Genomic DNA, 27,971 nt, shown 5'->3' with positions numbered 1-27,971 from the left:
ATGGCTTGTGGTAGAGATGATGCGGCAATTGCGCAGGCTTTGGCTTCGATGGCTCAGGTGTTGGCTCAGGCTAACGAGCAGGCGGCAGTTAGTCATCGTGATCCTGGAGAAGCTGAGGAGCGAAGGCTTGATCGTTTCTTGCGAAACAGTCCGCCGACGTTCAAGGGTAGGTATGACCCGGATGGAGCTCAGGCATGGATGCAAGCCATGGAGAGGATCTTTCGTGCTATGGTGACTAGTGAGGATCAGAAGGTCAGATTGGCTACTCATATGCTTGCTGAGGAGGCTGAGTATTGGTGGACCAATGCTAAGGGAAGGCTTGAGGCCGGTGGTGGAGTTGTGACTTGGGCTAGGTTTAAAACTGAGTTTTTGGGGTAATACTTTCCTGAGGATTTGGGGACTAAGAAGGAAGTGGAATACTTGAACTTAAAGCAAGAGAATCGTTCAGTGGCTGAGTATGCTGAAAAGTTTAAGGAGCTTTCAAGGTTTTCCCCATACATCAATGCGGAGGATGCGATGGTTTCCAAGTGTGTGAAGTTTGAAAGCGGTTTGAGGCCCGATATCTATCAGTACATGTGTATTCAGGAGATCCGTGACTTTGACACTTTGGTGCATAAGTGTCGTATGTTTGATGACGCTGGGAGGGCTAAGGCTAATCATTACAAGGCTCAGAATAAGAAGAAAGGAAAGGGTCATGGATTTGGGAAACCGTATAGCAAGGACAAAGGAAAGAAGAAAGAATCTGGTGGAGGCTCTAAGTCGAATGTTGCTGAGGTGAGATGCTACAAGTGTGGAATCTTGGGTCATTACTCTAATGATTGCAAGAAGGGAGAGAGTTGCTACAAGTGTGGGGAAGCAGGTCACAAGGCTTTTGAGTGCAAGAAGGAGATTACTTGCTACAATTGTGGTGAGAAGGGGCATATTTGTACTAAATATACCAAGCCAAAGAAGGCAGTGGGGAAGGTGTTTGCATTGAATGCGGAAGAGGTGGAGTATCCGGATAATCTCATCCAAGGTATGTGTTTTATCAATAGTACTCCTTTGATTGCAATTATTGATACTGGTGCTACTCATTCTTTTATCGCGGTTAGTAGTGTTGAGCGTTTGGGTTTGGTTGTGACTCCGTTGTCGAGAGGGATGATTATTGACACCCCGGCTAGTGGTTCAGTGACTACTTCCTTAGTGTGTGCTAAGTGTCTTGTTAGTTTTGGTAACGTTGATTTTGAGTTGGATCTTGTGTGTCTTCCGTTGAAGCTTATGGACGTGATTTTTGGTATGGATTGGATGTTGACTTTTGGTGTTAACACTAATTGTTTGACCAAGAGTATAACGTTTTCTAAGCCGGTAGCTAAGGAAGGTGGGAAGTTCTTGACCGCGCAGCAAGTGAAGAAGTCCTTGGATGGTGAAGCTAGTGTGTTCATGATGTTTGCTTCCTTGAAGGAAAGTAGTGAGAAAGGAGTTGGTGATTTGCCGATAGTGCAAGAATTTCCAGAAGTTTTTTCGGACGACATTACCGAGTTACCGCCGGATAGAAAAGTGGAGTTTGCAATTGATTTGGTACCAGGAACGAGTCCTATTTCGATTGCGCCGTATCGGATGTCTGCATCAGAGTTGGGTGAGCTGAAGAAGCAGTTGGAAGAGTTGCTTGAGAAGCAGTTTATCAGGCCGAGTGTGTAACAGCCCGATTTTTCGTTAGATTTATTTTATTATTTATTTATGTGTGTTATATGTGCTTTTATGTGATTATTTTCCTCTGTGTGTATTTTTGGTCGGGATTTGTAGAATTCGGTGTTAGAAGGGTATTTTAGTCATTTTGGACTTAGGGGCATTTTGGTCATTTTGACAGTAGGGGTAATTTTGTAATTTTGCTGAGAATTATTTTTAGTGCTTAGTGAGAGTGGTTATTTTACTAAGTGCTAGGGAGTGGTAGTGAATTGTTTTATTACCGGTAAGTGACCGTTAGTATTACATTTTACCGTTAAGTGAGTAGTAACATTTTGGAGTTAGATTAGTAATGGGTTAGGCCCATTAAGACTTTGTGAGTTGAGCCCATTTAGGTGGAACCTATATAAAATCTAGTTTGTAGAGAAAATAGGGTTTTACCAACATTTTCATTTTCATTGGAGAGAAGAGTTAGAGATAGAGAGAAGATAAGGGTTTGAAGAGAAGGATCTAGAGAAGGCTAGAGGGAGGTCAAGCTCCAAGGATTGGAGCTAGGATTGGAGCTAAAGTGAAGCCCTAGTGTTGATTTTGAAGAATTGAGGTAAGGGGGTTACGATTTAATCATAATCCTTTAGTTTAATTCTACCTTAATTCTTTGCATAATTGTGGTTAAGTGCTTAATTTGATTTGGTTGTAGAATTTCGTGCTTAATTTTGTTGACATGATTATGTGCATGATTTGAATGATAATTGTGTTCTTGTTGAATTTGTATGTTAAAATGGGTAGATATGAACATGATGAGTTTTTGTATGAAATTGATGATGAATAATGTTGTGGTTGTTAGATTGATGATGAATTCATGTTCAAAAGTTATGGTTATTGTTTTAACATGTGTTGTTGATGAATTGATGCGTTAGGTATCATGAATTGGTGAATTGGTGATGAGAATTGTTATTGTTGTTGAAAGTTGTGGGAGTTTGGTGATTTGATGAATTTGTTGATTTGATGTGGTAATCTCAAAACTTGTGTATGTTTAAGTGTTTTGAAGTGTTTTAGACCTATAAACATCTTTGGGATCAAGTTTTGGGGTTTGGAATGATCAAAATTGGGATTTTGGGGTGGAAAGGGGTTGTAACCCGAAACTTTTTGAACTGTTCAGGTGTAGGACGCTTAAGCGTGCTCCAAGCGTACACTCCCAGAAGCTACTGGAAGTTGGACGCTTAAGCGTGCAGAGGACGCTTAAGCGTGCAGCTCCCAGTTCAGCCATTTTGATTCTTTGTTTCGTGTACTTGGGGACCAATACGAGACTTCTAAAATGTTTCTTTTAACTTGTTTAACCTCTGTTTATGCACTTAATCCTACTGGAACATGGTTTGAATCGAATTGGACTTGAATTTGTGAAATTCGTTTAACTTTGGAAAAACAGTCCAAACGTCGATTTTTCCGAAAACTCGTTTTTCTCCGAAAATTGAAGTAGGATTAAAGTTGTATAATGTTTATATGATTTTTAAAAATGGTTGTGATTGGTTTCATTAAGTTTGAACTTGTTTTGCTTTGAAAATGGAAATTTTCTTGAAAAGTCATAAAGAGAGACGAACTTTTTTGATTTTGATGAATTCGTTGTATTTGGCCGGTGAAACGCCAAGCTATCCTCTACTGCACTCACATGTGGCCTAGAGGTATGCTTAGTTGAGGCATTGGAACTTGTTAACTTGGTTTTAGTTCAATTGCCCAATTATTTCTAAAGTTGTGATTTTGGGAGACGAACTTGATTGAAAATGATTTTGAGAGCCGATTGCCTTATGAGTCCTTTATGGATAGTTGATATAATTATGTGGAGATGATTGATGATGTATATATGTGACAACTATATGTTAATTGAATGGTGAATGTTGTTGATGATTGTATATATGTTAAGTGGTGGTGAATTGTTGTCGATTGCATATATACTAAATGTTGGTAATGATCATTTGATGAATGAATGGTGGTGAACATGTTTATGTTATATTGTTGTTGAACATGTTAAATGTTGGTTGTTGGTGGTGAATTCATACATGCTAATTTTTTATGGTGATTATTGTTGGTGAATGCATGTATGCAAAATGATGGTGATGATGTGGTGAATTGTTTGTGTGAACATATGCATTGTGTCAAGTCATATGTTCATGCATTCATGACTGATGGTGGCGGATTTTATATCCAATTGAGGCGAATTGTAAGAGGAGATGTACTCTTACATACGATGTTTTTGTTGCATCGAAGGTGACGACCTTGAGGTGATTTGGTACCGCATGCATCTAGAAGTGTCTAGAACATTGCATGAATTTGAATAGTTGATGAGTCGTGTCATAATTGAATATGTGACTTGGTGAAATTGTGCATTGGTGGAATTTGGGGAATGTTGTGATTGCGTTGATTAGTGTATATGTACATTGATGAATCTTGTTGATGGTTGTGAATAATTGAATTATGCTTTAATTGCATGTATTACTTGATTGTGCTTATACACTTGGTGAATCAATTGATGATAACTGTTTTGATAATAATGATGAGGTGAGAATTGTATATGTATATACCTATAATGTGGTGATTCCTTGATAATGATGATTGCTTGCTTATAACTTGTAATGATGGATTGTACTTGTTGAATTAAGCATGCTATATGAGTAATGAGGTGAGTAATATTTTCATTTGATGGATGTTGATAAATGACGAACTCTTGTCGATGACTTGATTAAAGATTAAATATGTCTGTTATGCTATGATAATAATGTGATAGCTTGAAGTGCAATTAATGGGGGATAATAATCATGTGATGCTAGTATTCTAGGAGGGATGGTTATGTATATGTGATATGTATGAATCCTTGAATGCTATGTTTATTATTTGTTGATTATGATTAATGTAATGCTTACCCCCAGTGGTCTGTGGTGGACCGCCTACCTGTTTGTATGAATGGGTAGATGGCGTGCAGGTTTAGTCGCTTGGTGTGTTGCTTGGTGGATGTCTGGATAACGGGAGCTTTCTCTGCTGTCGTGTCTTAGAGTCTAGGATAGGCTCTGATTAAGTTGTAGTGTCTTTTTGTTTTGTTGGACTCTGTTGTTATGTTGTTGATATTTTCCCCCATTTGTCGGGACTTGGAGGATTTTTACATGATGATGTTATTTGACCATGACATGTATTTATATCTGGAGATTTATGTTGTATCCGCTGCGACTGTTGAGAATTTTATATGCATGTCTGTTGGATTTTGTTTAGACGTGACGTCTAATTCTGGAATATTTGCTATATTCGCATGTTTTATTGCTTTAATAGAATTAGGGCGTTACAGAGTGTTTCTCCGTGGGGTGCTCCTGTGTTGTTGGTTAAGAAAAAGGATGGAAGTATGAGGTTGTGTGTGGATTATCAGCAGTTGAACAAGGTAACAATCAAGAATCGGTATCCGCTTCCAAGGATTGATGATTTGATGGATCAGTTGGTTCGTGCGGAAGTGTTCAACAAGATTGATTTGAGATCAGGATATCATCAGATTAGAGTGAAGGCGGAGGATATATCCAAAACTGCGTTCCGAACGAGTTATGGACACTATGAGTATTTTGTGATGTCATTTGGAGTATCTAATGCGCCAGGTGTCTTCATGGAATATATGAATAGAATATTTCATCCTTTTTTGGACCGTTTTGTGGTGGTGTTTATAGATGATATTTTGGTGTATTCGAAGTCGGAAGAAGAGCATGCCGAACATTTGAGGATTGTGTTGGGAGTCTTGAAGGATAAGAAGTTGTTCGCTAAGTTGTCTAAGTGTGAGTTTTGTTCGCTAAGTTGTCATGTGATTTCTAAGGGTGGTATTGTCGTGGATCCGTCGAAGGTTGATGCAGTGTTGTAATGGGAAGCACCGAAGTCTATTTTTGAAGTTAGAAGCTTTCTTGGATTGGTAGGTTATTATCGGAGGTTTATCGAGGGATTCTCTAAGTTGGCGTTGCCATTGACGCAGTTGACTCGGAAATGGCAAGATTATGTTTGGGATGCTAAGTGTGAGAAAAGTTTCCAAGAGTTGAAGAAGAGGTTGACTTCAACTCCAGTGTTGATTTTGCCGAATCCGAAGGAATCGTTTGTTGTGTATTGTGATGCTTCTAAGATGGGTCTTGGTGGTGTGCTTATGCAGAATCGTCAGGTTGTGGCTTATGCTTCGAGGCAGTTGAAAGTGCATGAGAAGAATTATCTGACTCATGACTTGGAAATGGCAGCAGTTGTGTATGTGTTGAAGATTTAGAGGCATTATCTGTGTGGTTCTAAGTTTGAAGTGTTCAGTGACCACAAGAGTTTGAAGTACTTGTTTGACCAGAAGGAGTTGAATATGAGGCATAGAAGATGGCTGGAATATCTTAAGGATTTTGATTTTCAGCTAAGTTATCACCCTGGGAAGGCGAATGTTGTTGTTGATGCTTTGAGTAGGAATTCGTTGCGTATGTCTTCTTTGATGGTTAAAGAGTTGGAGTTGATTGAGCAGTTTCAAGATTTGAGTTGGAGTTGATTTAAGAGACGGATTTTGGAGGAAGGTCACAGAAGTAGTTTGAGTATTCATCCAAGAGCGACTAAGATGTATCAGGATATGAAGAGGTTGTTTTGGTGGCCTGGAATGAAGAAGGAGATTGCAGAGTTTGTTTATGCTTGTTTGGTTTGTCAGAAGTCTAAGATTGAACATCAGAAACCATCGGGTTTGTTGCAACCGTTGTTTGTGCCAGAGTGGAAGTGGGATAGTATCTCTATGGATTTTTTTGGAGCTTTGCCGAAGACTGTTAAGGGTTTTGATTCGATTTGGGTGATTGTGGATCGGTTGACGAAGTCGGCACATTTTGTTCCTATTAAGACCGGTATGTCTGTGGCGAAGTTAGCTGAGATCTACATTAAACAGATTGTTAGATTGCATGGTATTCCTTCTAGTATTGTGTCGGATTGGGATCCGAAGTTTACCTCTAAGTTTTGGGAGAGTTTGCAAGTTGCTTTGGGAACTAAGTTGAGGTTAAGTTCTGCTTATCGACCCCAGACTGATGGTCAGACGGAGAGGACTATTCAGAGTTTGGAAGATTTGTTGAGAGCTTGTGTATTGGAGCAAGATGTCAGTTGGGTCGAATGCTTACCGTTGATTGAGTTTACTTACAACAGCAGTTTTCATTCTAGCATCGGAATGGCACCGTTTGAGGCTTTGTATGGTAGAGGGTGTAGGACTCCTTTGTGTTGATATAAGTCAGGTGAAAGTGCCTTGTTAGGACCAGAAGTGGTGCAAGAGACTACGGAAAAGGTTAAGATGATTCAAGAGAAGATGATAGCGTCTCAGAGTAGGCAGAAGAGTTATCATGATAAGAGGAGGAAGGACATTGAGTTTCAGGTTGGCAATCATGTGTTTTTGAGAGTGAATCCTGTAACTGGTGTTGGTCGTGCTTTGAAGTGTCGGAAGTTGACTCCTCATTTTGTTGGACCGTTTGAGATTGTTGAGAAGGTTGGGGTTGTAGCATATCGGATTGTGTTACCGTTATCTTTGTCGAATCTTCATGATGTGTTTCATGTGTCTCAATTGCGGAAGTATGTGTATGATGTGTCTCATGTGATTCAAGTGGATGATTTGGAAGTAAGAGATAATTTGACCGTTGAGACTTGGCCAGTTAGGATTGAGGATCGTGAGGTGAAGCGTTTGCGTGGCAAGGAGATCATTTTGGTTAAAGTGATTTGGGTTGGACCGACTGGTGAGAGTGCCACTTGGGAATCGGAGAGTAGGATGAGGGTTTCGTATCCAGAGTTGTTTCCGTCAGGTAATTTTCGAGGGCAAAAATTCTTTTTAGTGGGGGAGAGTTGTAACAACCCGATTTTTCGCTAGATTTATTTTATTAATTATTTATGTGTGTTATATGTGCTCTTATGTGATTATTGCCTCTGTGTGTATTTTTGGTCGGGATTTGTAGAATTCGGTGAGTAGTAACATTTTGGTGTTAGAATAGAAATGGGTTAGACCCATTAGGGCTTTGTGAGTTGAGCCCATTTAGGTGGAACCTATATAAGCTCTAGTTGGTAGAGAAAATAGGGTTTTACCAACATTTTCATTTTCAATTGAGAAGAGATAAAGATAGAGATAGAGAGAAGACAAGGGTTTGAAGAGAAGAATCTAGAGAAGGCAAGAGGGAGGTCAAGCTTCAAGGATTGGAGCTAGGATTGGAGCTAAAGTGAAGCCTTAGTGTTGATTTTGAAGAATTAAGGTAAGGGGGTTAGAATTCAAGCATAATCAATAGTTGTAGTTTATCCCTAATTCTTTGCTTAAGTTGTTAATTGGGATTTTGTTGTAGAAATTCATGCTTAATTATGATGATATGATTATATGCATGAATTGAATGATAATTGTGTTGTTGCTGTTGAATTTGTATGTTAAAATGGGTAGATATGAACATGATGAGTTTTTGTATGAACTTGATGATGAATAATGTTGTGGTTGTTAGATTGATGATGAATTCATGTTCAAATGTTGTTGTTGGTGTTTTAACATGTGTTGTTGATGAATTGATGCATTGGGTATCATGAATTGATGAATTGGTGATGAGAATTGTTGTTGTTGTTGAAAGTTGTGGAAGTTTGGTGAAGAGATGAATTTTGTTGTGTTGATGCCTTAATTTCAAAACCTGTGCATGTTTAAGTGTTTTGAAGTATATATGACCTATGAACATCTTTTGGATCAAGTTTGGGCATTTAGAAAATCAAATTTGCGAATTTTGGGGTGAAAAGGGTTGGAACCCGTAACTGGTTTTTGACAGTCTGAGGGGGGACGCTTAAGCGTGCTCACCACGTTTAAGCGAGCAGCTAGCGTGTTGCCAGCGTCCTCCAAGCGTGCACAACCCAGAAGCTACTGGAAGTTGGACGCTTAAGCGTGCAGAGGACGCTTAAGCGTGCAGCTCCCAGTTCAGCCATTTTATTTCTTCGCTTCGTGCACTTGGGGACCAATCAGAGGCTTCTAAAATGTTTCTTTTAACTTGTTAAACTTAATCCTACTGGAACATGGTTTGAGCCGAATTGGACTTGATTTTGTGAATTTTCACTTAACTTTGGAAAAACGGTCCAAACGTTGATTTTTCCGAAAACTTGTTTTTCTCTGGAAATTGAAGTGGGATTAAGGTTGTATAATGTCTATGCGATTTCTAAAAATGGTTGTGATCGGTTTCATCAAGTTTTAATTTGTTTTGCTTTGAAAATGAGAATTTTTATGAAAAGTGGTAAAGAGAGACGAACTTTGTGATTTTCATGAATTCGTCGTGTTTGGCCGGTGAAACGCCAAAGTATCCTCTATTGCACCCACAAGTGGCCTAGAGGTATACTTAGTTGAGGCATTGGAACTTGTTTACTTGGTTTTGGCTTAAATGCTCAATTATTTCTAATGTTGTGATTTTGAGAGACGAACTTTGTTGAAAATGTTTTTAAGGGCCGGTTGCCTTATGAATCCCTTGTGGATAGTTGATATAATTTATGTGGAGATGATTGATGATGTATATATGTGACAACTATATGTTGATTGAATCATGGATGTTGTTGGTGATTGCATATATGATGGTGAATTGTTGTCGATTGCATATATACTAAATGTTGGTGATGGTGAGGTGATTTGTTTGTGTGAATATATGCATTGTAGTCGAGTCATATGTTCATGCATTCATGACTGATGGTGGCGGATTTTATATCCAATTGAGGTGATTACGATGTTTTTGTTGCATCGAAGATGACGACCTTGAGGTGATTTGGTACCACATGCATCTATGTGTCAAGTTTAGGCATATCACATTGCATGAGTCCTGATTGTTGTATTGAATGGTGAAAGTTGTTGATGAGTGTGCTTATTGAATACATTCTTGCAAATGATTGAAGTTGTTATATGAATGTGGATGTGGAGGTTAAATGTTCATGATGATTAATTGAAAATTGAACTGTTTTATCTATATCAAGTTATTTATATTGATTATGATTGATGTAATACTAACCTCCAGTGGTTTTGACCGCCTACCTGTCTGTATGGATGGGTAGACGCTGTGCAGGAGTAGTCCGCTTGCGGTGATGCTTGGATAGCTGGAGTTAGCCTCCGCTATCATTTTGGAGTTATAGTTAGGGCTCTGATTAGGTTGAGTCAGTGTCTTTTAGTTGTGTTGGACTTATTTTATTTATTTGAGATGTACTGATTGTCGAGGTTGGGGAATTTTCTTATGATGATGTATTTGACCATGGCATATGTATTGATTTGATATGGAGATGTATGATTTATATGTCCGCTGCGACTGTTGTGATTTATATATATATGCATGCAAGTTGTTGTTTAGTTGAGACGTAGCGTCTAATTCTTGAATATTTGCTATATTCGCATGTTTTATTGCTTTAATAGAATTAGGGCGTTACATGGTGCATAGCCATAATTGTATGAAACTTGGGTTTTGGTAAAAAGGTAGAATAGACGAACTTAGGATTTTCTCAAATGAACTTTGGTGAAACTTTGAACTAAGACTTGATAATTTGTAAGTGGCCTATGTTCATGATTATATGATCAATTAGGATTGAATTGAAGGTTTTCATACTTGGAATAAGTTGTCTTGTTTTGAAAATGTCAAAACGGTCGTTTTTGTGACAGTGAGACGAACTTTGTGAATTTTAGGATTTGTCGTATTTGGCCAGTGAAATTCACATGTATACAGAACTGCACTCTTATGTGATTTACATGTGTACATAGTTGAGGCAATTGAGCTTATTTACTTGGTTTTTGAGATTTAATCGGAAGAGTGTGAGTTTTACCGAAATGATACGAACTTGGTGTGATTTTGTGACTTCTTGGAGTTGGCCTAGGATACTCATATGCCAAAGCTACTATGAACATATGTGAGTAGTGCATGTGTTTTGTTGAGGCAATGGAATGTATTTGCTTAGTCTTGGTTAAATTCTTTATATGTTGACTTTCTTTGTAAGTGTTGTCTTTTGATGATAATTTGACAGTGATGATGTTGTTGATGTTGTTTACGTGAATATGCTAAATGTCGATTGTTGATGGTGAATTTACACATTCTTAATGTTGATATTTGGATGTGTTGATTGCATGTATTGAATTTGGTTGTTGAATTCTTATATGCAATTTGATGATAATTGTGGTGCTTGCATGTATGAAAGGTGTTTGATTTTGGTGATGATTATTTGATGAATGATTGGTGATAAACATGTTAATGTTTTGATGTTGTTTATGATGATGATGAATTATGTTGTTGAATTATTACATGCAAATGATGATGATATTGATGGTGAATGCACATATGCAAAATGAAGGTGAAAATGTCGGTGGTTTGTTATTGAATATGTGAATAGTGTGTCATATGTTCATGCATCATAAGTCTTAGGATGTTTACATCCAGTGGAGGTGTTTTAGGATATTTATATCCAGTGGAGATGATTTGAATACTTTGTATTCAATGGTGATATGATGTTATGTTGGCATCATGAGGTGGCGATCTTTGTTGGTGATGGTACTACATGCATATGGGTAACGTGTCTAGGTGCATTGCATAATTTGTCATGAGTCATAATTGCTTATGTCCTTGGTGGATGTTGTGAATGGTGAATTATGTGATTTACTTGAATACGTGCATACATCTTTATGTGCATTGGTGAAATTGGTGAATTGTGTACTTAATGATGTTTTGTTATACTTGTACACATGGTGATTTTTAATTGACGATGTTTACTTTGGTGATAATAATGAAGTGTGATTTATATGAATGTGATTTAATGATCTTTTTGGTGACGATGACCTTCTTGCTTATACTTTCAAAATGATGATCAATTGTATTTCTTGAGTTAATTATGCTAAATAAGGAGTGAGGTGAGTAGTTCTTATATTGATTGATGTTGAACTGGGGATAATATATATGTGATGGTAGTATTCTAGGAATGTTTAGTATGTGTATGTGTTATGCACGAATCCTTGAATGTTTATGCTTGATTATATGCTTAATTATGATGATGTGAAGCTAACCCCCAGTGGTCGTTCGGTTGACCGCCTACCTATTTGTATGAATGGGTAGACGACATGCAGGATTAGCTTTGTTGCTTGCTTGGTGAGTGCTTGAGGATAGCGGGAGCTTCCTCCGTTATCTTTTTTTAGAGTCTTAGTTTAATGCTCTGATTTAGGATGTCAGTCTTTTATTTTATTTTTGGTGTTGACTATGTTGTTGAGACTTTACTCATATGTTGAGACTGGAGATTTATTTGATGATGTATATTTGATGTTTATGACATGACTATTTGGAGATGTATGCTATTTATCCGCTGCAACGTTTTTGAGAAATTTTAGTATGCATGTTTTGAGAACTATTGAAGAAGTCCATTTATTGAATATTTGTATTATTCACGTGTTTTATCTCTTCAATAGAAGTAGGGTGTTACAATTTACGTTCAATAATACGAATAGAAAATATAGGTTCAAAAACACCAAAAAATTATGCCAGAAATTTGCAACAACTTTTTCGGCTCTAAAAAGTTGTCTAAAAGATTTAAGAATTATGAACTTTTATATATAAGATTATTTAAGAGAGAATTAGTAAAAAAGAAATATTTCACATTTATTTCTTATAATAGTTTTTCTACTACAATTAAAATATGCTAAATTTCACAGTTGGTGTCAACCAATCAAAACTCTATTTGTTTGTAATTATAAGACCGTTTACAAATTTTTTTTATATGCTAAATATAAGACGATATACAAATTTTAGATTCATCTATTAATTTTCTTTTTTGAATGTACCCCTTATTAATATTATCGATCGTATTGGACTATGAAAAATAATATTAGATGCATCTATACACAAAGGATAATTTAGTAATAGTCATACATTTTCTCAAAAAAATTTATTACTCCAAGAATTTTTTTTAATATTCGGAATGTTTGTTAGATGCTCCTATATTAAGGGGCAGAGAAAATATATCATTTTAAAGATTTTATATTTTATATTTATTTTTGAATTTAGAGTGGTGGCGTGCCCCCAAATATTGTAGTAAGAAACGAACAACACTCTTCCACACATATATTTAAAACAACGTAGCGTTTCCAGCTTTCACGCACTCACTATTCATCTTTCTTTTCGTCAGAGGGGTTTTGTGCATCAACAATTTCATCAATGGCCTCGAATGCTAGAAGCTCGGCTTCTAGACTTCAAGTTTGTTTCTCTTTCCATCAATCTCATACTTTATTTGGTTTTACTCAATTTATTTTAGGGTTTTCATTTCATTGTTCGCATCTATATGACAACCTTTGTAGCACTGACACCGACACTTCTCATCAAATGTGTGTCTAATGTTTGGCCTGTATCTCAACATCGACATATAAGATTACTTTCAATTATGTTATTTTCTCAAATAATTATCGACATTGACGCATCTTCTTGTTTGATATCTCTATCGTCAATTCTTCATACATGGCAACAATTTTTTAGAATTTAACCTAGATAATCGTGCATTATTATTTTGTTCTTAATTGGATAGAAAAATGATGTAATAAACAATTCTCTGTTTTATTATTTCAAATAGGCATAGAAATTGGGAGGGAGAGGGATGAGTTTCAGATTCGCTGTCCCTAGATCTCATATACTTATCTGTTAATCTATTCAATCTATGACGAGGATGAGAAATTGAACCTCATCTCTGTATATAATGGGTTTGAGTATCCCTGCCTCTTCCCCATCTATTTAGTGATATAATTTTTTTAATAAAAAAAAAGTTTTTCAAACCCCAAACTCGAACCCACCCCAAACCTAGAATTTTCCCCAAACCTACTACCAGAAATTAATTTCCATCATTTATCTATTAATCTATTTCATTTGGGGTGGAAAAACACGAAACCATAATGTGTATTTGTCAATTGCAAGCCACGGGAAATATTCACAATGATTAAAAGTTAAAAAATATCCCAGAAGTAAGGACGACATTTAGAGGCCTTCATGTTGCATATCAATAATTTCTAAAGTAGGAACATGATTGAGTATGATACATATATCCCTGTTACCCATACCGTATCTATATTTTGAAATCGGAGAAAATTCAAACTCATACTCAACCCTAGTCAAAACAGAAAAACCCTTCAAATCAAGATGCATTCGGGCAGGTACTAGTTTTTATTATAAAATAAATAATTATTTATTTCCTCTTCATTTATATGAATATAAAGATATAGTAATTGATAAAAGAATACAAATGGGTAACATAGGGTAAGATTTTTCCCCTAATTTTTTTTATAAACCATAAGATTAAACTTTTAACAATTAAGTGATAACTTTTTTTAAGAAAAATAAAATAAATTAATACTATCCAGTCCACCAATAAACTAATGCTTAATGGCTTAAAAAGTGATGACTATTTCTTTTAACTCTATATTCGACAAAATACCGACTGATATAAAGAACCAATCTCACCGTCCTTCGGAAAATGCTACTTCTCAAGAAAAATAGCTTCAAGAATTTTTCAAGACACAGTTGGCAAATTTTAATTGGATGATTAATTTGTTCACTTCCTATTTTTCAGCCACACCTCCTTGAATTGTGGCAAATAGTGCATTGTGATTGGCTATTCTTTATTCTTGAAGAATTCTTGATCTTATTTTTCTAGAGATATAGCATTGCTCCCGTCCTTCTCTAAGGGCTGAATTGAAATTGGGGTAATGCCCAATTATAAAAGTCGTTGAAAGATTCAAACATGAGAGGGGAGCAAAACCCAAAAAAAGTGGTGACTAGTCTCAAACTACTCTCTTTTTGATACAACCTCCAACTTTGTTCTTTTTTCTATCCTTTTGTTTTTCTTTCACTTTCTTTAGTTTTTTTGTAAGAAGTTAAATTAACTCATCCAAATGAGCACAGAAGAGAATCGAATCTGAGACCTTGAGGAGTAGCACATTATCGGATCCCGAGTCAATACCAACCGGAAAACAACCAAATGGCACTTGGAATAAAAGAACCCGGATAGGTCTTTCATTTTGTTCTTTCTAAAAAATAAAATAAAATAAAATAAAGTAGTTGTCTATATTTTGTTTATGTTTTTCTTAGTGTTCTTTATTTTTTCATGGAAAAATTCATGTTTTAATGACATTTTTCGTTTCCTTAAATGGTGTGTTATTTGATTTCTGAAAAAACAAGGTGGTTGGTAACACGAGAATGGATGCTGCTTTGGATGCAATGAGACCATTTGGATTTAAGGAAAAACTTGTTAGAGAAACTATTAAGGAGCTTCTTGATGTTGGTCTTCTTTTCTTGGAAAAAACGTTTTGATTTTTCTAATGTTTTGTTTTACTCTTGAAAAAAGTTTTGATTTTTCATTGTTTTTGCAGGTTTATGAAGGAAATCAAGGATGGCCCTTTATTGAAGAGGGCTTTTACAAGTTGCTAATTGACACTATTCTTTCCAAACAAAAAACTTGTGTTGAAGACAAGGTCAACATTTATCCCTCAAAAAAAGAGGTCAGCATTTTATAATTGTGTTTATTTGTTGACAGTTATATTATTCTGTTTCAATGTGATCCCTACAGTAATAATAGTTACTCTTCTATTTAGTTCTTTAAACAATTCTCAATACATCTAATTAGTCACTCAATTATTATCATAATAGATGAGAGTGTGATAGTTTAGGTACCAACTTTATCGGTAGAGAATAGTTTAGTGGCTTTTTATATGTTTATACTCTCTCTGTCCCTAATCTTTAGTTCTTTTAGTATTGACTCTTCAATTAAGAAGCAATCAATATAAACAAACATGTATTAATTTAACTACGAGATATACTCAAATAATCAAGCTCTTTCCACAGTGAACCTTAGGGTTAATGACCGAAAATAAACTTGTACTAATACTCTTATTGTGTAATCCAACCTAGTGTGAATCACATGAGACACGACACTTACGTCTTACTTATACTTTCTTATTGAATAGATTAAACTAATCTCTTCACATTCTATCATACATAGGTTCTATGATGATGTTCTATGATGATATGTTCATCTCTACCCGAACATATTACATATTATATTATCAACAACCATTGTTAATGATTTGCCATATTATATTATCAACCCTTTAGATTTGCCATGTCTTTTATAGTTCAATAAAAGATTGCAAGAAACGGCCTCAAACGGCATTTCTGGTGGACATGAAAATTTTGTAAAAATGTTGTGTTGAGGTTGTAGGCTTAAGCGAACCTGTAAGCGAACCCTGAGCGAACTCTAAGCAAACAGCTCTGGTGGTTCTTCCATTCCTTCGCTTAAGCGAACGTACGTTCGTTTAAGCGAACATTCATCAGTCCAGAAGTGCAGAAATCGTATTTTTGACATAAAAACCTCAATTTCAAGTGTCCTAATGTATCCTAATCATCCAAAACATCATAAAAACAAACTATATCATATGTATGGCAACAATTAACAATATTTGATCATAAATGATACAAAGGGGTTCTATAATCCCTAATTTCTTAATTAACATAACATGACTTTCTCACATGGTAAATCACACAAAACCAAGGTAGGAAAGCTAACTAAGAACTCACCTTGCACGAAAAGAAGTGAAACTCAAGTCTTCCTATGCTCTACACCAAAATCCTAGTTAGAAGAATCAAGTTGGAGGAAGTTTGCTTCAAGTTTCCTATGTTGCTTCCATCAAAAGCTAATCAATCCTTACATATTTGCTTGCTTGAAGAAGAAATCACAAAGTGAAGATGGATTGGAGAGGGAATGAGGACCGATTTTCTAGTGAGGGAAGAGAGCAAATGTTTTAACAAAAACCTAGAGAGAGAAAGTTTGGGAACAAATGAATATTTTGGGACCTAAGACCCTTAAATACTCCTCTCGCTCCAATTCCAAAATTGCCCTTACTCTTAAACGTACACATTTAATCGTTAACAGGTATTACTTCGCAACATAGAAGAGCGGGATATTACACTCTACCCCCCCTAAAAAAATTTCATCCTCGAAATATTGAATATACCTAAAAACAAATGCGGATACTGGTTCAACATCTCCGATTCAAGTTCCCACGTAGCTTCACCATCCGGCGAACCTTTCCATACTACCTTCACTATGGGAATCTCTTTGCTTCTGAGAGACTTGACATCACGATCTACTATCCTTTCTGGTTCCGGCTGAAAAGTCAAGTCCGATTTCAACTCTATGGAGTCCAGTTCAACTGGCTGGAAAGGATCCGAAATATACTTCTTCAATTGAGATACATGAAACACATCGTGTAAACCTGACATAGCTGGAGGTAAAGCTAACTGATAAGCCACTGGTCCGATACGCCTGAGTATCAAAAACGGTCCCACATACCTTAGACACAGTTTCTTAGTTCTGAAGACACCTCTCAAACCCAATTTAGGAGTAACCTTTAGGAATACATGATCACCTTCGCTAAACTCCAAAGGTCTCCGCCACTTGTCTGCATAACTCTTCTGACGACTCTAAGCTGTTCTCATCTTTTCCTGAATTGATTTAATTTTCAGAGTTGTTTCTTGAATGATTTCCGGTCCAAGAATGCTCTTATCTCCAACTTCGGCCCAACATAAGGGAGTTCTACACTTCCTACCATAAAATGCTTCATAAGGTGCCATTCCGATACTCGAGTGATAGCTATTGTTGTAGGAAAATTCTATCAAAGGCAAATGATTATTCCAACTTCCACCATCTTCTAGAATACAAGTACGCAACATATCTTATAAGGTTTGAATAGTCCTCTCTAACTAACCATCGGTCTGTGGATGATGTGACGTGCTCAGCTTCAAACGAGTCCCTAAAGCTCTTAGAAAAGCCTTCCAAAAGTGTGAAGTGAAAATTGGATCTCTATCCGACACGATGCTCATCGGAACACCGTGTAGCTTGACGATCTCCTAGATGAACAATTCTGCATATTGCGATGTTTTGTAGGTAGATTTAACCAGTAAGAAATGAGCTGACTTGGTTAATCTATCCACAATCACCCAAATTGAGTCATGTCCCTTCTGAGTACGGGGTAAGCCTCCCACAAAATCCATAGATATCTGCTCCCACTTCCACTGAGGAATCTCTAACGGTCGAAGCAAACCCGCTGGTCTTTGATGTTCAATCTTGATTTGTTAGAATACAATGCACCTCGCCATAAACTCTGCAATATTTGTCTTCATACCAGGCCACCAATAATCTTTCTTTGGATCTTGATACATCTTGGTAGCACCAGGGTGAATCGAGAAACTACTCTTGTGAGCTTCTTCTAAGATCAACCTTTTAAGTTCTGAATCATCTGGAACACAAATCCTTCCTTCGAACAAAATCGCTCCATCCGAAGCCAAAGAAAATTCTGGATGACCAATTCTCTTCCGCAATTCATCATCTGCTTCCTGTGCTTGTACAATTCTTGACAGTAAATCACAGGAGACTTCTAGTTTGTGTAACCAATTACCATCGTCATCCTTTGACGCTTCAAGGTTAAGATCTCGGACCTTCTCATACAACTTACAAGTATGCATCATGACTTCAGCTTGAGCTAAAGTCTTCTAACTCAAAGCTTCTGCTACAACATTGGCCTTTCCTGGATGATATTTTAAATAAAAATCAAAATCCTTTAGATACTCCATCCAACTTCTTTGCCTCATATTCAGATCCCTCTGATCGAACAAGTATTTCAAACTCTGGTGATCACTGAATAGTTCAAATTGCGCTCCATACAAGTGATGCCTCCATATCTTCAGAACAAAAACTATGGCCGCCAATTTTAGATCATGAGTGGGATAGTTTTCCTCATGCGTCTTGAGCTGTCTGGATGCATAAGCTATCACATTGTTTTCTTGCATAAGTACTCCACCGAGTCCTTTAGACGATGCATCACAAAACACAATGTATTTCTTCTTCGGGTCTGGAATAGTTAAAACCGGTGCTTGAGTTAACTTCTTCTTTAGAGTCATGAAACTCTTCTCACAGTCTTCATCCCACACAAATGGTACATCTTTTCTTGTGAGTAGGGTTAAAGGTAAAGTGATCTGGGAAAACTTCATAATAAATCGGCGGTAGTAACCAGCTAATCCCAAAAAGCTTCGAACCTCTGAAACATTCTTCGGTCTAGTCCAATTCTGGACGGCCTCTACTTTCGACTGGTCGACTGCCACACCTCCCTGAGAAATAACATGACCCAGAAACTTGACTTCTGACAGCCAAAACTCACACTTACTGAATTTTGCATACAATTACTTCTCCCAAAGAATATCCAATATTATCCTCAAATGTTGAGCATGTTCCTGCGGGTTCTTGGAATAAACCAAAATGTCATCAATGAAGATAAATTGATCCAGATACGGCTGAAAAATCTGGTTCATATAGTCCATGAAAACTGCTGGAGCATTAGTCACACCGAAAGGCATAACTTAAAATTCGTAGTGTCCGTAACGCATTCTGAAAGCCGTCTTGGACACATCTGAAGATTTGATACGAATCTGATGATAACCCGATCTAAGATCAATTTTTGAAAACACAACCGCTCCCTTAAGTTGATCCAGTAGGTCATCAATTCTCGGAAAAGGATACTTGTTCTTAATAGTCACCTTATTAAGCTGGCGATAATCAATACACAATCTCATACTGCCATCTTTCTTCTTAACCAACAATACCGGTGCACCCCAAAGAGACACACTGTGCCTAATAAAATGCTTCTGAATAAGTTCTTCCAGTTGAGATTTCAATTCTTTGAGTTCTAAAGGTGACATTCTGTAAGGTGCTACAAACATTGGTTCCGCTCCCGGAATCAAATCAATTGAAAACTCAATTTCCCTTTCTGGAGGTAAACTCGTGATATAGGCCGGAAAAACATCTAGATACTCACTAACAGTTGGAATATCATTAGGACTTACATCTGACTCTGAAGTCACAGTGAGCATTATGTAGAAACCCTTATCTTGAGCAAAAATAAACTGAACCATCTGATAAGTATGCTTAAGTAATTCTAATAAAGCCACTCCTTCAACCGTATTACTAGTAGGCATGTAAATACTCTTCTCTGCACACCCTGTATACACATGATTTGCTGAAAGCCAGTCCATGCCTAATATCACATCAAGTTGTTTCGTGGGTAAACATACTAAGTCTATATAATATGTCTTGCTAGATACGGTGATAGGGCAGTTCTCACAAACATAATTCGCTACAATTCCTCCTTCGATTGCCGTAGTCACCAACATAGGGGGATTTAGTAATGAGACAGTTAATTGAAGAGCTTCAACACATTGGAAAGAAATGAAAGAACATGTTGCACCACAATCAAACAAAACTCTAATAGGATTCTGACCGAGAAAACACATACCGCCAATCAAATCCTCATTAGCTTGAGCTTTCTTCCCATCCAGTGAATACACTCTGCCCTTGCTCATGGTGGTATTTACGCCTTTGTCTTTGTTCCCTCTGTTTGGACAATTTGCCATGTAGTGTCCTGTCTGACCACAAGCATAACAAGAGTCGATACCTATCTTGCATTCCCTAGTATGAGCCCTTCCACATTTCATTACCTGCATACTCGTTGTGAGTAGAGTAATGAGACAACTCTTCGAACTTCCTAGTGAACTCCATCACTGACATATTTCCCTGTTTTAGTTGAAGGACTTCTCTAACATCACTTGCTTGAAATTATTCCAGTTCATCTCCATGTCACTGGTTCTCATACGGCGTTGAGCAGTCTCCCATCAGTCAACCGCTGCACCACGGAATTGATTGGTTGCAAAGATTACTTTTTCTTCCTCAATACAATCAGCTATACGAAAAATCTTCTCCATGTGTTTAATCCACCTCTTAGCCTCTTATGGTTCACCACGACCATTGAATTTCGGGGGATGATTCTGATTGTACTCTCAGAAAGCTGGATTCCCAACAACTGGAGGTAGTGGATACTGTTGATGAACTCCTTGTTGCATAGCTGCTGCCCACTTTTGTTGAGACTGAGCATTTTGCTGGATCTGTTGTTGCATCAACTGCATCATTTGTTGATTCTGCTGCATCATCTGTGCCCACATATTAGCATCAGGGTTGACATTCTCCTCAACATTCTGATTACCTCTTGGCCGGCCTCGTCCTCTTCGATCTCCGGACATTTTACTCTAACTGTCATATTCAAGTCAAAGTGATCAATTTCAATTAAATATAACAATAAGAATAAACATCCTAGACTCAAAGAGAACAACTACTTGGATTTTAATCTTAATGACCCAAGGCACGATCTGAAACGACCTGCTCTGATACCAAATTGTAACGTCCAAATTGAAAGTGACTAGAATATTCAATAAATGCGTTAAAACGAATATTGGATAACTCAATTATACAATACAGAAACGACATCAGTCGAGAGTTTAGATACATAGCCAACATGAGTCTTATGTTACATTATTTCTCAAGGATAGTCGAACGAAACTTAACTACAAAGTTCATTACAACACATCTCATAATATAACATAGGCATCAACTAGAAAGACACAAAGTTGGATCCACGAAAGCACGATCAATCCAAAGCTTTCTCTTTACCTTTGCCACGAGAGACCTGTGAACCTGAACAAAAAAGGAGAGGGATGAGACATAATGTCTCAGTGAATTCTACCTAATCCTAAGCTATAGGTAACCTTGGGGAAAAACCTACGGTTACCACGTGTCTACATTACAACTTGACGGTTGATTATACGTGTGTGGACATGCTTGCCTAGACGGTAGTGCATACTAGAACCGTCATTGCTACATCATATTGCCAAAGGTTTAACTATCAACTTACGTGTCAAGGCAATCAAGGGAACCTAAGATCGCTATACTGAGATACACTAATGCATCAAGGCCAAAACTTATCATATTCATGACACGTCTCTAAATCGGACGAATAGGAAAACCCTAAGATCGTCGTCGATAATCTTCATAACTAACTCAAGTCTAACATCATAACTTACATAGTCATATTCATTAAGTTGGGGGTTAACATTGAACAATAACATTATCTGAGTTCATTTTTACGGAGAGCCCCGGGGTGGAGTAATCCCGAGCACAATCCCTATCTAACCGATGGAAACCTATCTAAGGTAACATTGAAACTCACTCACTGTCGTACGGGCCCCTCATGCGAAGCTTATCCCGTTTCACCTAATGGAAACCCCTTGAGATCCAACCCACTGTGAATCACAAGAGACACGACACCTACGTCTTACTTATACTTTCTTAGTGAATAGATTAAACTAATCGCTTCACATTCTATCATACATAAGTTTTATGATGATGTTCTATTCTTGACAAGCTATGCCGATGCTTTATGTTCCTTCCCTTGCTTAATTCATCTCTATCCGGACATACTACATATTAGGGTTAATATGTGTTTACCCCCCTGTAATATAGGTCATTTCCGGTTTTCCCCCCTGTAAAATATTTTTTTTTGAATTTCATCCTTGAAATTTGAAAATATTTTGGTTTTAGACCTTCATTGAATATTTCACCCCCTGTAATTTGAGCAAATTTAGGTTTACCCCTCTTGTAATTTGAAAAAAATTTGGTTTACCCCCCCTGTTCATTTGAGCAAATTTCGGTTTACCCCCTGCCATATCTTTGATTTTGTACTGTCAAAACTCATGAAGGTCCAAAACCAAAAATCTTCAAATTACGAGGACGAAATCCAAAAAAAATATTTTACAGGGGGTAAAACCGGAAATGGCCTATATTACAGGGGGGTAAACACATATTAACCCCTACATATTATATCACTCTTGCGTATCATTTATCAACAACCATTGTTAATGATTTGCCATGCCTTTCCCTTGTTTAGAATTGTACTTTAGTCACTTGGAATTGAGGGGATTATAATTCAATAAAAGATTGCAAGAAACGGCCTCAAACGACATTTCTGGTCCACATGAAAATTTTGTAAAAATGCGGTGCTGAGGCTATAGGCTTAAGCGAACCTGTAAGCAAACCCTGAGCGAACTCTAGGCGAACAACTCTGGTGCTTCTGCCATTCCTTCGCTTAAGCGAACGTACATTCGCTTAAGCGAACATTCATCAGTCCAGAAGTGCAGAAATCGTATTTTTGACATAAAAACCTCAATTTCAAGTGTCCTAATGTATCCTAATCATCCAGAACATCATAAAAACAAACTATATCATATGCATGTCAACAATTAACAATATTTGATCATAAATGATACAAAGGGGTTCTATAATCCCTAATTTCTTAATTAACATAACATGACTTTCTCACATGGTAAATCACACAAAACCAAGGTAGGAAAGCTAACTAAGAACTCACCTTGCACAAAAAGAAGTGAAACTCAAGTGTTCCTAAGCTCTACACCAAAACTCTATTTAGAAGAATCAAGTTGGAGGAAGTTTGCTTCAAGTTTTCTATGTTGCTTCCATCAAAAGCTAATCAATCCTTACATATTTGCTTGCTTGAAGAAGAAATCACAAAGTGAAGATGGATTGGAGAGGGAATGAGGACCGATTTTCTAGTGAGGGAAGAGAGCAAATGTTTTAACAAAAACCTAGAGAGAGAAAGTTTGGGAACAAATGAATATTTTGGGACCTAAGACCCTTAAATACTCCTCTCGCTCCAATTCCAAAATTGCCCTTACTCTTAAACGTACACATTTAATCGTTAACAGGTATTACTTTGCAACATAGAAGCGCGGGATATTACAATAATTTAGGGACCAACTTAGTGCAAGTTTGGATTGGTGATGGGATTGTCAAAATCATGGTAAGCCACCACGATTTTTTCAAAAACTACACTTTCTAATTTCAATTTCATCCCCATGATTTTGACAATTAGTTTATACATTGATCTTCTTATAAAGATTTGGTTAGTGACTTCATTATGCTTGCTCCTTTGTAATGTGTGGCCATGTTTTGGTCACTATCGTCAAGAAACTATGAATAAAATTAAATATTATGGGTTTTTTGAGATTCTTGGGTTTAGGCAACACCGCAACAAACTACTAAAAATTACTAGCATTAAACAATCAGAATGGAAACTTTGTTTAAAGCTTTCACATGAACAATGCACTACTAGACACCTCCGTTTAAGGCAGTGGCATTTTTTTGGTTACTTCTTCTTGATCGCATCCCCACGCGTATAAATTTTGAGATACGTAATGTGTTGGGTCTGGAAAATGTTACTACCTGTGTGTTGTGTGGCTGTCGTGCTGAGACATCGAACCATTTATTCCTCCACCGTGAGGTGGTTTCGATGGTGTGGTCAAAGATCAAAAGATGGCTTGAGCTGAATTTTCTTACTCCTCCCAATCTTTTTATTCATTTGGGATGCTGCGGTGTCGACGAGAAATCAAAGAAATTCAAGAAAGGGCTCCAGTTGATTTGGGATGCGGGGTGATTTGGAGAGAACGTAGCGATAGGATCTTTAACTGAAAAACTTCTGATGTGGACGACATGGTGGAAGCTATTAAAGTTGTGTCGTGGCATTGGAGTATGAGTTGTTTGATGATTGCTTCATGTCTTTTTTATGAGTGGTGTTGGACTTCAAGAGATTGCGTTTTACGGTAAGATCTAGGCTTCGAGGGTGTTGTGTTTTGGGGTTGGAGAGGGGGCAGCAACAGTGTTTGGAGTACGTGGTATGTGATGTGTCTGCTGATATTGTTTTTATTTTGAGTGATGCTACACAGTACGAAAAACTAGAAACGAAATTCGACGAATCTAATAGTAACACTAACAATACAAGGATGTAGTGGTAAATAGACAAATAATTGAAATATAAAAACGTAATTATCATTCAAGTGCAGTTCAATTCTTCGCTCTCGCGTGCTTGCTTCTCGTAACATGCAGCATTAGTCTTTTTATTTTCTGTGACTGCATGGGTGTTGTGCTGTGGTCTTTTCAGTTGTTGTTTTGTTGGCCTAGATGCTGTTTTTCTATGTTGTTTTGCTGCCTCATTCCCAGCCTGCTATAATCGGCTGTTGTATTGATATTGGCCTACGTTTGTACGGCTTGTACAGGGTGTGCGGTTAATATATTGTGCCGTTTCAAAAAAAAAAAATGACACCTAGGTCATGTCATTTATCATTGATATTTTATGGTTATATTCAATCACTTTCATTTTTCAACTTTTTAGTGGTGCCTACACCCCACGCTAGTGTCATATTGTTGTTTGCATCTATGCCGGTGTTTCATATTTAGATATTGAGTCAACATAGAGTGTTACAAATATTAGATATTGAGCAACATAGATTGTTATGCAGATGGTACGTTTTATAATTTGAACTAATGACAAGAAAAATGATAATTCTTTGTAGGATGATAGAAGAAGGGATGGTGTTGGTGAGACATCATCAGCTGCTATACCCACAGCTGCTATACAAGAAAGCAATGGTGAAACATTTGAGAGTAATGTTGAATCCACAAAACCAAGTGGCAAAAGTGAATATAGACCTTGCTATGGATGGATTAGTGATGATGACAACGTGGACCTTATTCATTTTCCGGTTCCACAATTACCTAGACATATAGAGAAGATGATTGGAAAGAGTGTAGCTCCCAAAAGACCAAGGCGCAGGGACGAAAAACCAGACGATATGTGAATGATATGCACCCTCCGTCCTAAAATAAGGGAGTCATTTGTTAATTTCACATAAAATAATATATATATATATATATATATATATATATATATATATATATATGATTTTGCTAGAAGACACCTTTCATGAAGGTGTCTTTTAGCAAAGTTATAACTAAAAAGTTGAAATCACACCTTGAGGTGTGGCTTGCTAAAAGACACCTTCATGGGTGGCTTCAAAAGTTGTTACTTACAAATCCACAATTCAAGCAAGCATCCGTGGATGCGATAATTAAAAATATTTTGATTCCCTCTATAACCTATCAATAATGTTGTTGCTTGAGACTGGCACAATATTTGAACATTGCATTGATTTTTATTGTTCTAAGTGTTTTTTAAAAATTATTTTTAGTTTGTGTATTTATAATTCAATCTATTTCCTTTTTTACCGACGAATTAGTATAGTTTGTTGATTTTTTGTTTATACGAGATAAGAATCTGACCGATCAACATTTTTTCATTTTGAGAGCAATTAGACGAAAGTGGGCTCATGGACTATTTTAAAGAACAAACAATTACTCAAATACACACAAGCATACACTATATATGTCTTTGTATAAAGACAAGAAAATTAAAAGTAAATTAAACATTGAGATGCAATTATAAAACTTCACACGGACAACTCTTTATTGAAGATCCAAGAGAATTTGTGATTGATCTTGTTTGTTCTCCCATCAAGACGCTCTTCCAGTTTTCTTAATCTAGGTGCAAGTCCACACACAAACTCTTGTGCATGTTGTCCTTCGCTTGTCAAACCCTCAATCTTCTCCAATCTCCATCGTCTAATCAAGAACTCTAAGATATCAACGTAATCATTGATCGTGTACGCGCCAATACGTTGTGCCACTGCAGAAAAATGATCGAAGAGGCGTGGGTCTTGTCCATCATGCATCAAGTGAGCGGGCATTGTAATCTTGCGATGCATCATTTTGGCTATGGCCACCATAGCCTCGGTGGGATCAACTTCTAGAAGCATTTCCACAATCCTCACATATGCATTCTCGTGACGCTTCTCATCAGCGGCAATTGTCCCGCATATGCGTGCAAGTGAGAGGTCACCTCTCTCTTTAGCCAACCTACCTAGGTTGCCGTGTGACACAAATGTGGCTCGCTCTTGAAAGGATGTGTACACAAAACCCATGTATGGGTTGTTTTCGGTACCCACATCCTACACCATGAACAATCAATTAATTTATGAAAAATGTTATTTGGACATATGCATACACCTCGAAAGAAAAAGAAATAGAAATAAGATGTGATAGATAGAATATGTTGTTGATGTAATTAAAAAAGAAATAGAGAGAAAAATAAAGTGTTGAACGACTATTAAAAAATAGTGGTGTCTTTTTTTTGCGGTGGTCGGGATTTGAATCCCGGACCTTTGCATATATTATGCATTGTCTCTACCAACTGAGTTAAGCTCACAAAGATAAAATAGAGGTGTCTAATGATATATGCATAATTTTGAATTTATTTTTTCACATAAAATTTTATTAATCAAAAATAGATGTAATAAATCGTATTTGTGTATGGTATCATACCTGCACTCGTAACACGTATGTGGGCTTCATAATTTTTAAATTATAACACACTATAAAATATTATGTCATTTGTTATTCTCGTTAGTTTGGCAAATGTATGGGCAGCTAAAGAATATAACATATTTAGAAAATAAGAGAAGTTTTGTACATTCACTTTCTTAGTGTGTTTAAATAAACGAGTGAAATGATTAGTTTCACTTTTTAAAAATAACCATATTGTGTGCATGTATATGTATAGATGACAGTGACGGATATATATAAATTACCATGCCAGCTCCAATCAAATATTGGATAGTCTTCTCAATCATGCACATATCAACTCGACCGGAGAGATATAGATAAGTTTTGAGTAAATCTCCATGTCTATTTTCTTCAGCGGTCCAAGAGCGTGACCATATAGCCCATGGTGTGAGACTTGAACCAGTCTCGTCGCCAACTCCATCCAACTTGTTTATCCATGTTTGGTACGTAGGCAATGCTTCCTCGGTGATCATGCCACCGACCAAAACCACAAGATAATCATCTGGAAGCTCAGCCGTTCGATCTCTCAGGGCCTGCACTTGATGGATGAACTCATCGGAAGGTAGTGATGAGTCTGGCAACAAATTATGTGGCTGCCAGCATTCCTCCACAGGTTTGACCAATGGCAACACACTTTGTGAAACCCATTTCTCTAGTGATTTGAACACTTCTTTCTTTTCAGGAGACATTGAGTGTGTCTTTTGGGGTTTTAGGAATGTTTTGGATGGGGCCTTTAGATAACATTGTAGTGGAGTCCATGCATGGGTGCATATTGTTGCCATCGTCATTGTTAATTTGATATATTCTCTTGCTGCTTAGCTTAGATAAACAACTTTATAAAACGTAGAAAACCAAGCCAGATACATATAGTAACAAAAATATGTGTAAATACTTTACAAAGATTGTTGCTAAGACTTCTATTAAAGCGAGGTTGTTGGGTGTAGGTATGGCAATGGGGCGGGGTGGGGACGGGTTTTCCCTCCCCCATCCCCATCCCCTACTCCCATATACTTACCCGTTACCCTACCCATACCCAACGGGGATGAGAAATTGAATCTCATCCCCGTCCCAAATGGGGTTGGGTATTCCATCCCCATCCCCGCAGTGAA

The 27,971-nt window shown here is 37.1% G+C and overlaps 2 protein-coding genes across 2 annotated transcripts; one reads left to right on the top strand and one right to left on the bottom strand.

Moving 5' to 3' along the window:
* LOC146915585 (uncharacterized) lies at positions 1-25,305 on the top strand. Its single transcript, XM_085721386.1, has 4 exons — positions 1-87; positions 14,853-14,951; positions 15,044-15,145; positions 24,978-25,305. Exons 1-4 carry the CDS (start codon positions 1-3, stop codon positions 25,260-25,262), a joined length of 573 nt encoding a protein of 190 aa, XP_085577512.1. The 3' UTR covers positions 25,263-25,305.
* A 467-nt stretch (positions 25,306-25,772) lies between these two features.
* On the bottom strand, positions 25,773-27,708 carry LOC146915584 (stearoyl-[acyl-carrier-protein] 9-desaturase 6, chloroplastic-like). Its single transcript, XM_085717995.1, has 2 exons — positions 27,108-27,708; positions 25,773-26,468 (listed from the first exon to the last, which is right to left on the bottom strand). The coding sequence occupies exons 1-2, from the start codon at positions 27,648-27,650 to the stop codon at positions 25,911-25,913; spliced, it is 1,101 nt and encodes a 366-aa protein (XP_085574121.1). The 5' UTR covers positions 27,651-27,708; the 3' UTR covers positions 25,773-25,910.
* Between the last annotated feature and the right edge of the window lie 263 nt (positions 27,709-27,971).

This window comes from Medicago sativa, chromosome 6 (assembly GCF_051527215.1).
Source record: "Medicago sativa cultivar Bolivia chromosome 6, Bolivia_mono, whole genome shotgun sequence".
Taxonomy (NCBI): domain Eukaryota; kingdom Viridiplantae; phylum Streptophyta; class Magnoliopsida; order Fabales; family Fabaceae; genus Medicago; species Medicago sativa.
Note: the sequence above shows the minus strand (reverse complement) of the source record. Positions and strands in the feature narration are given on the sequence as shown.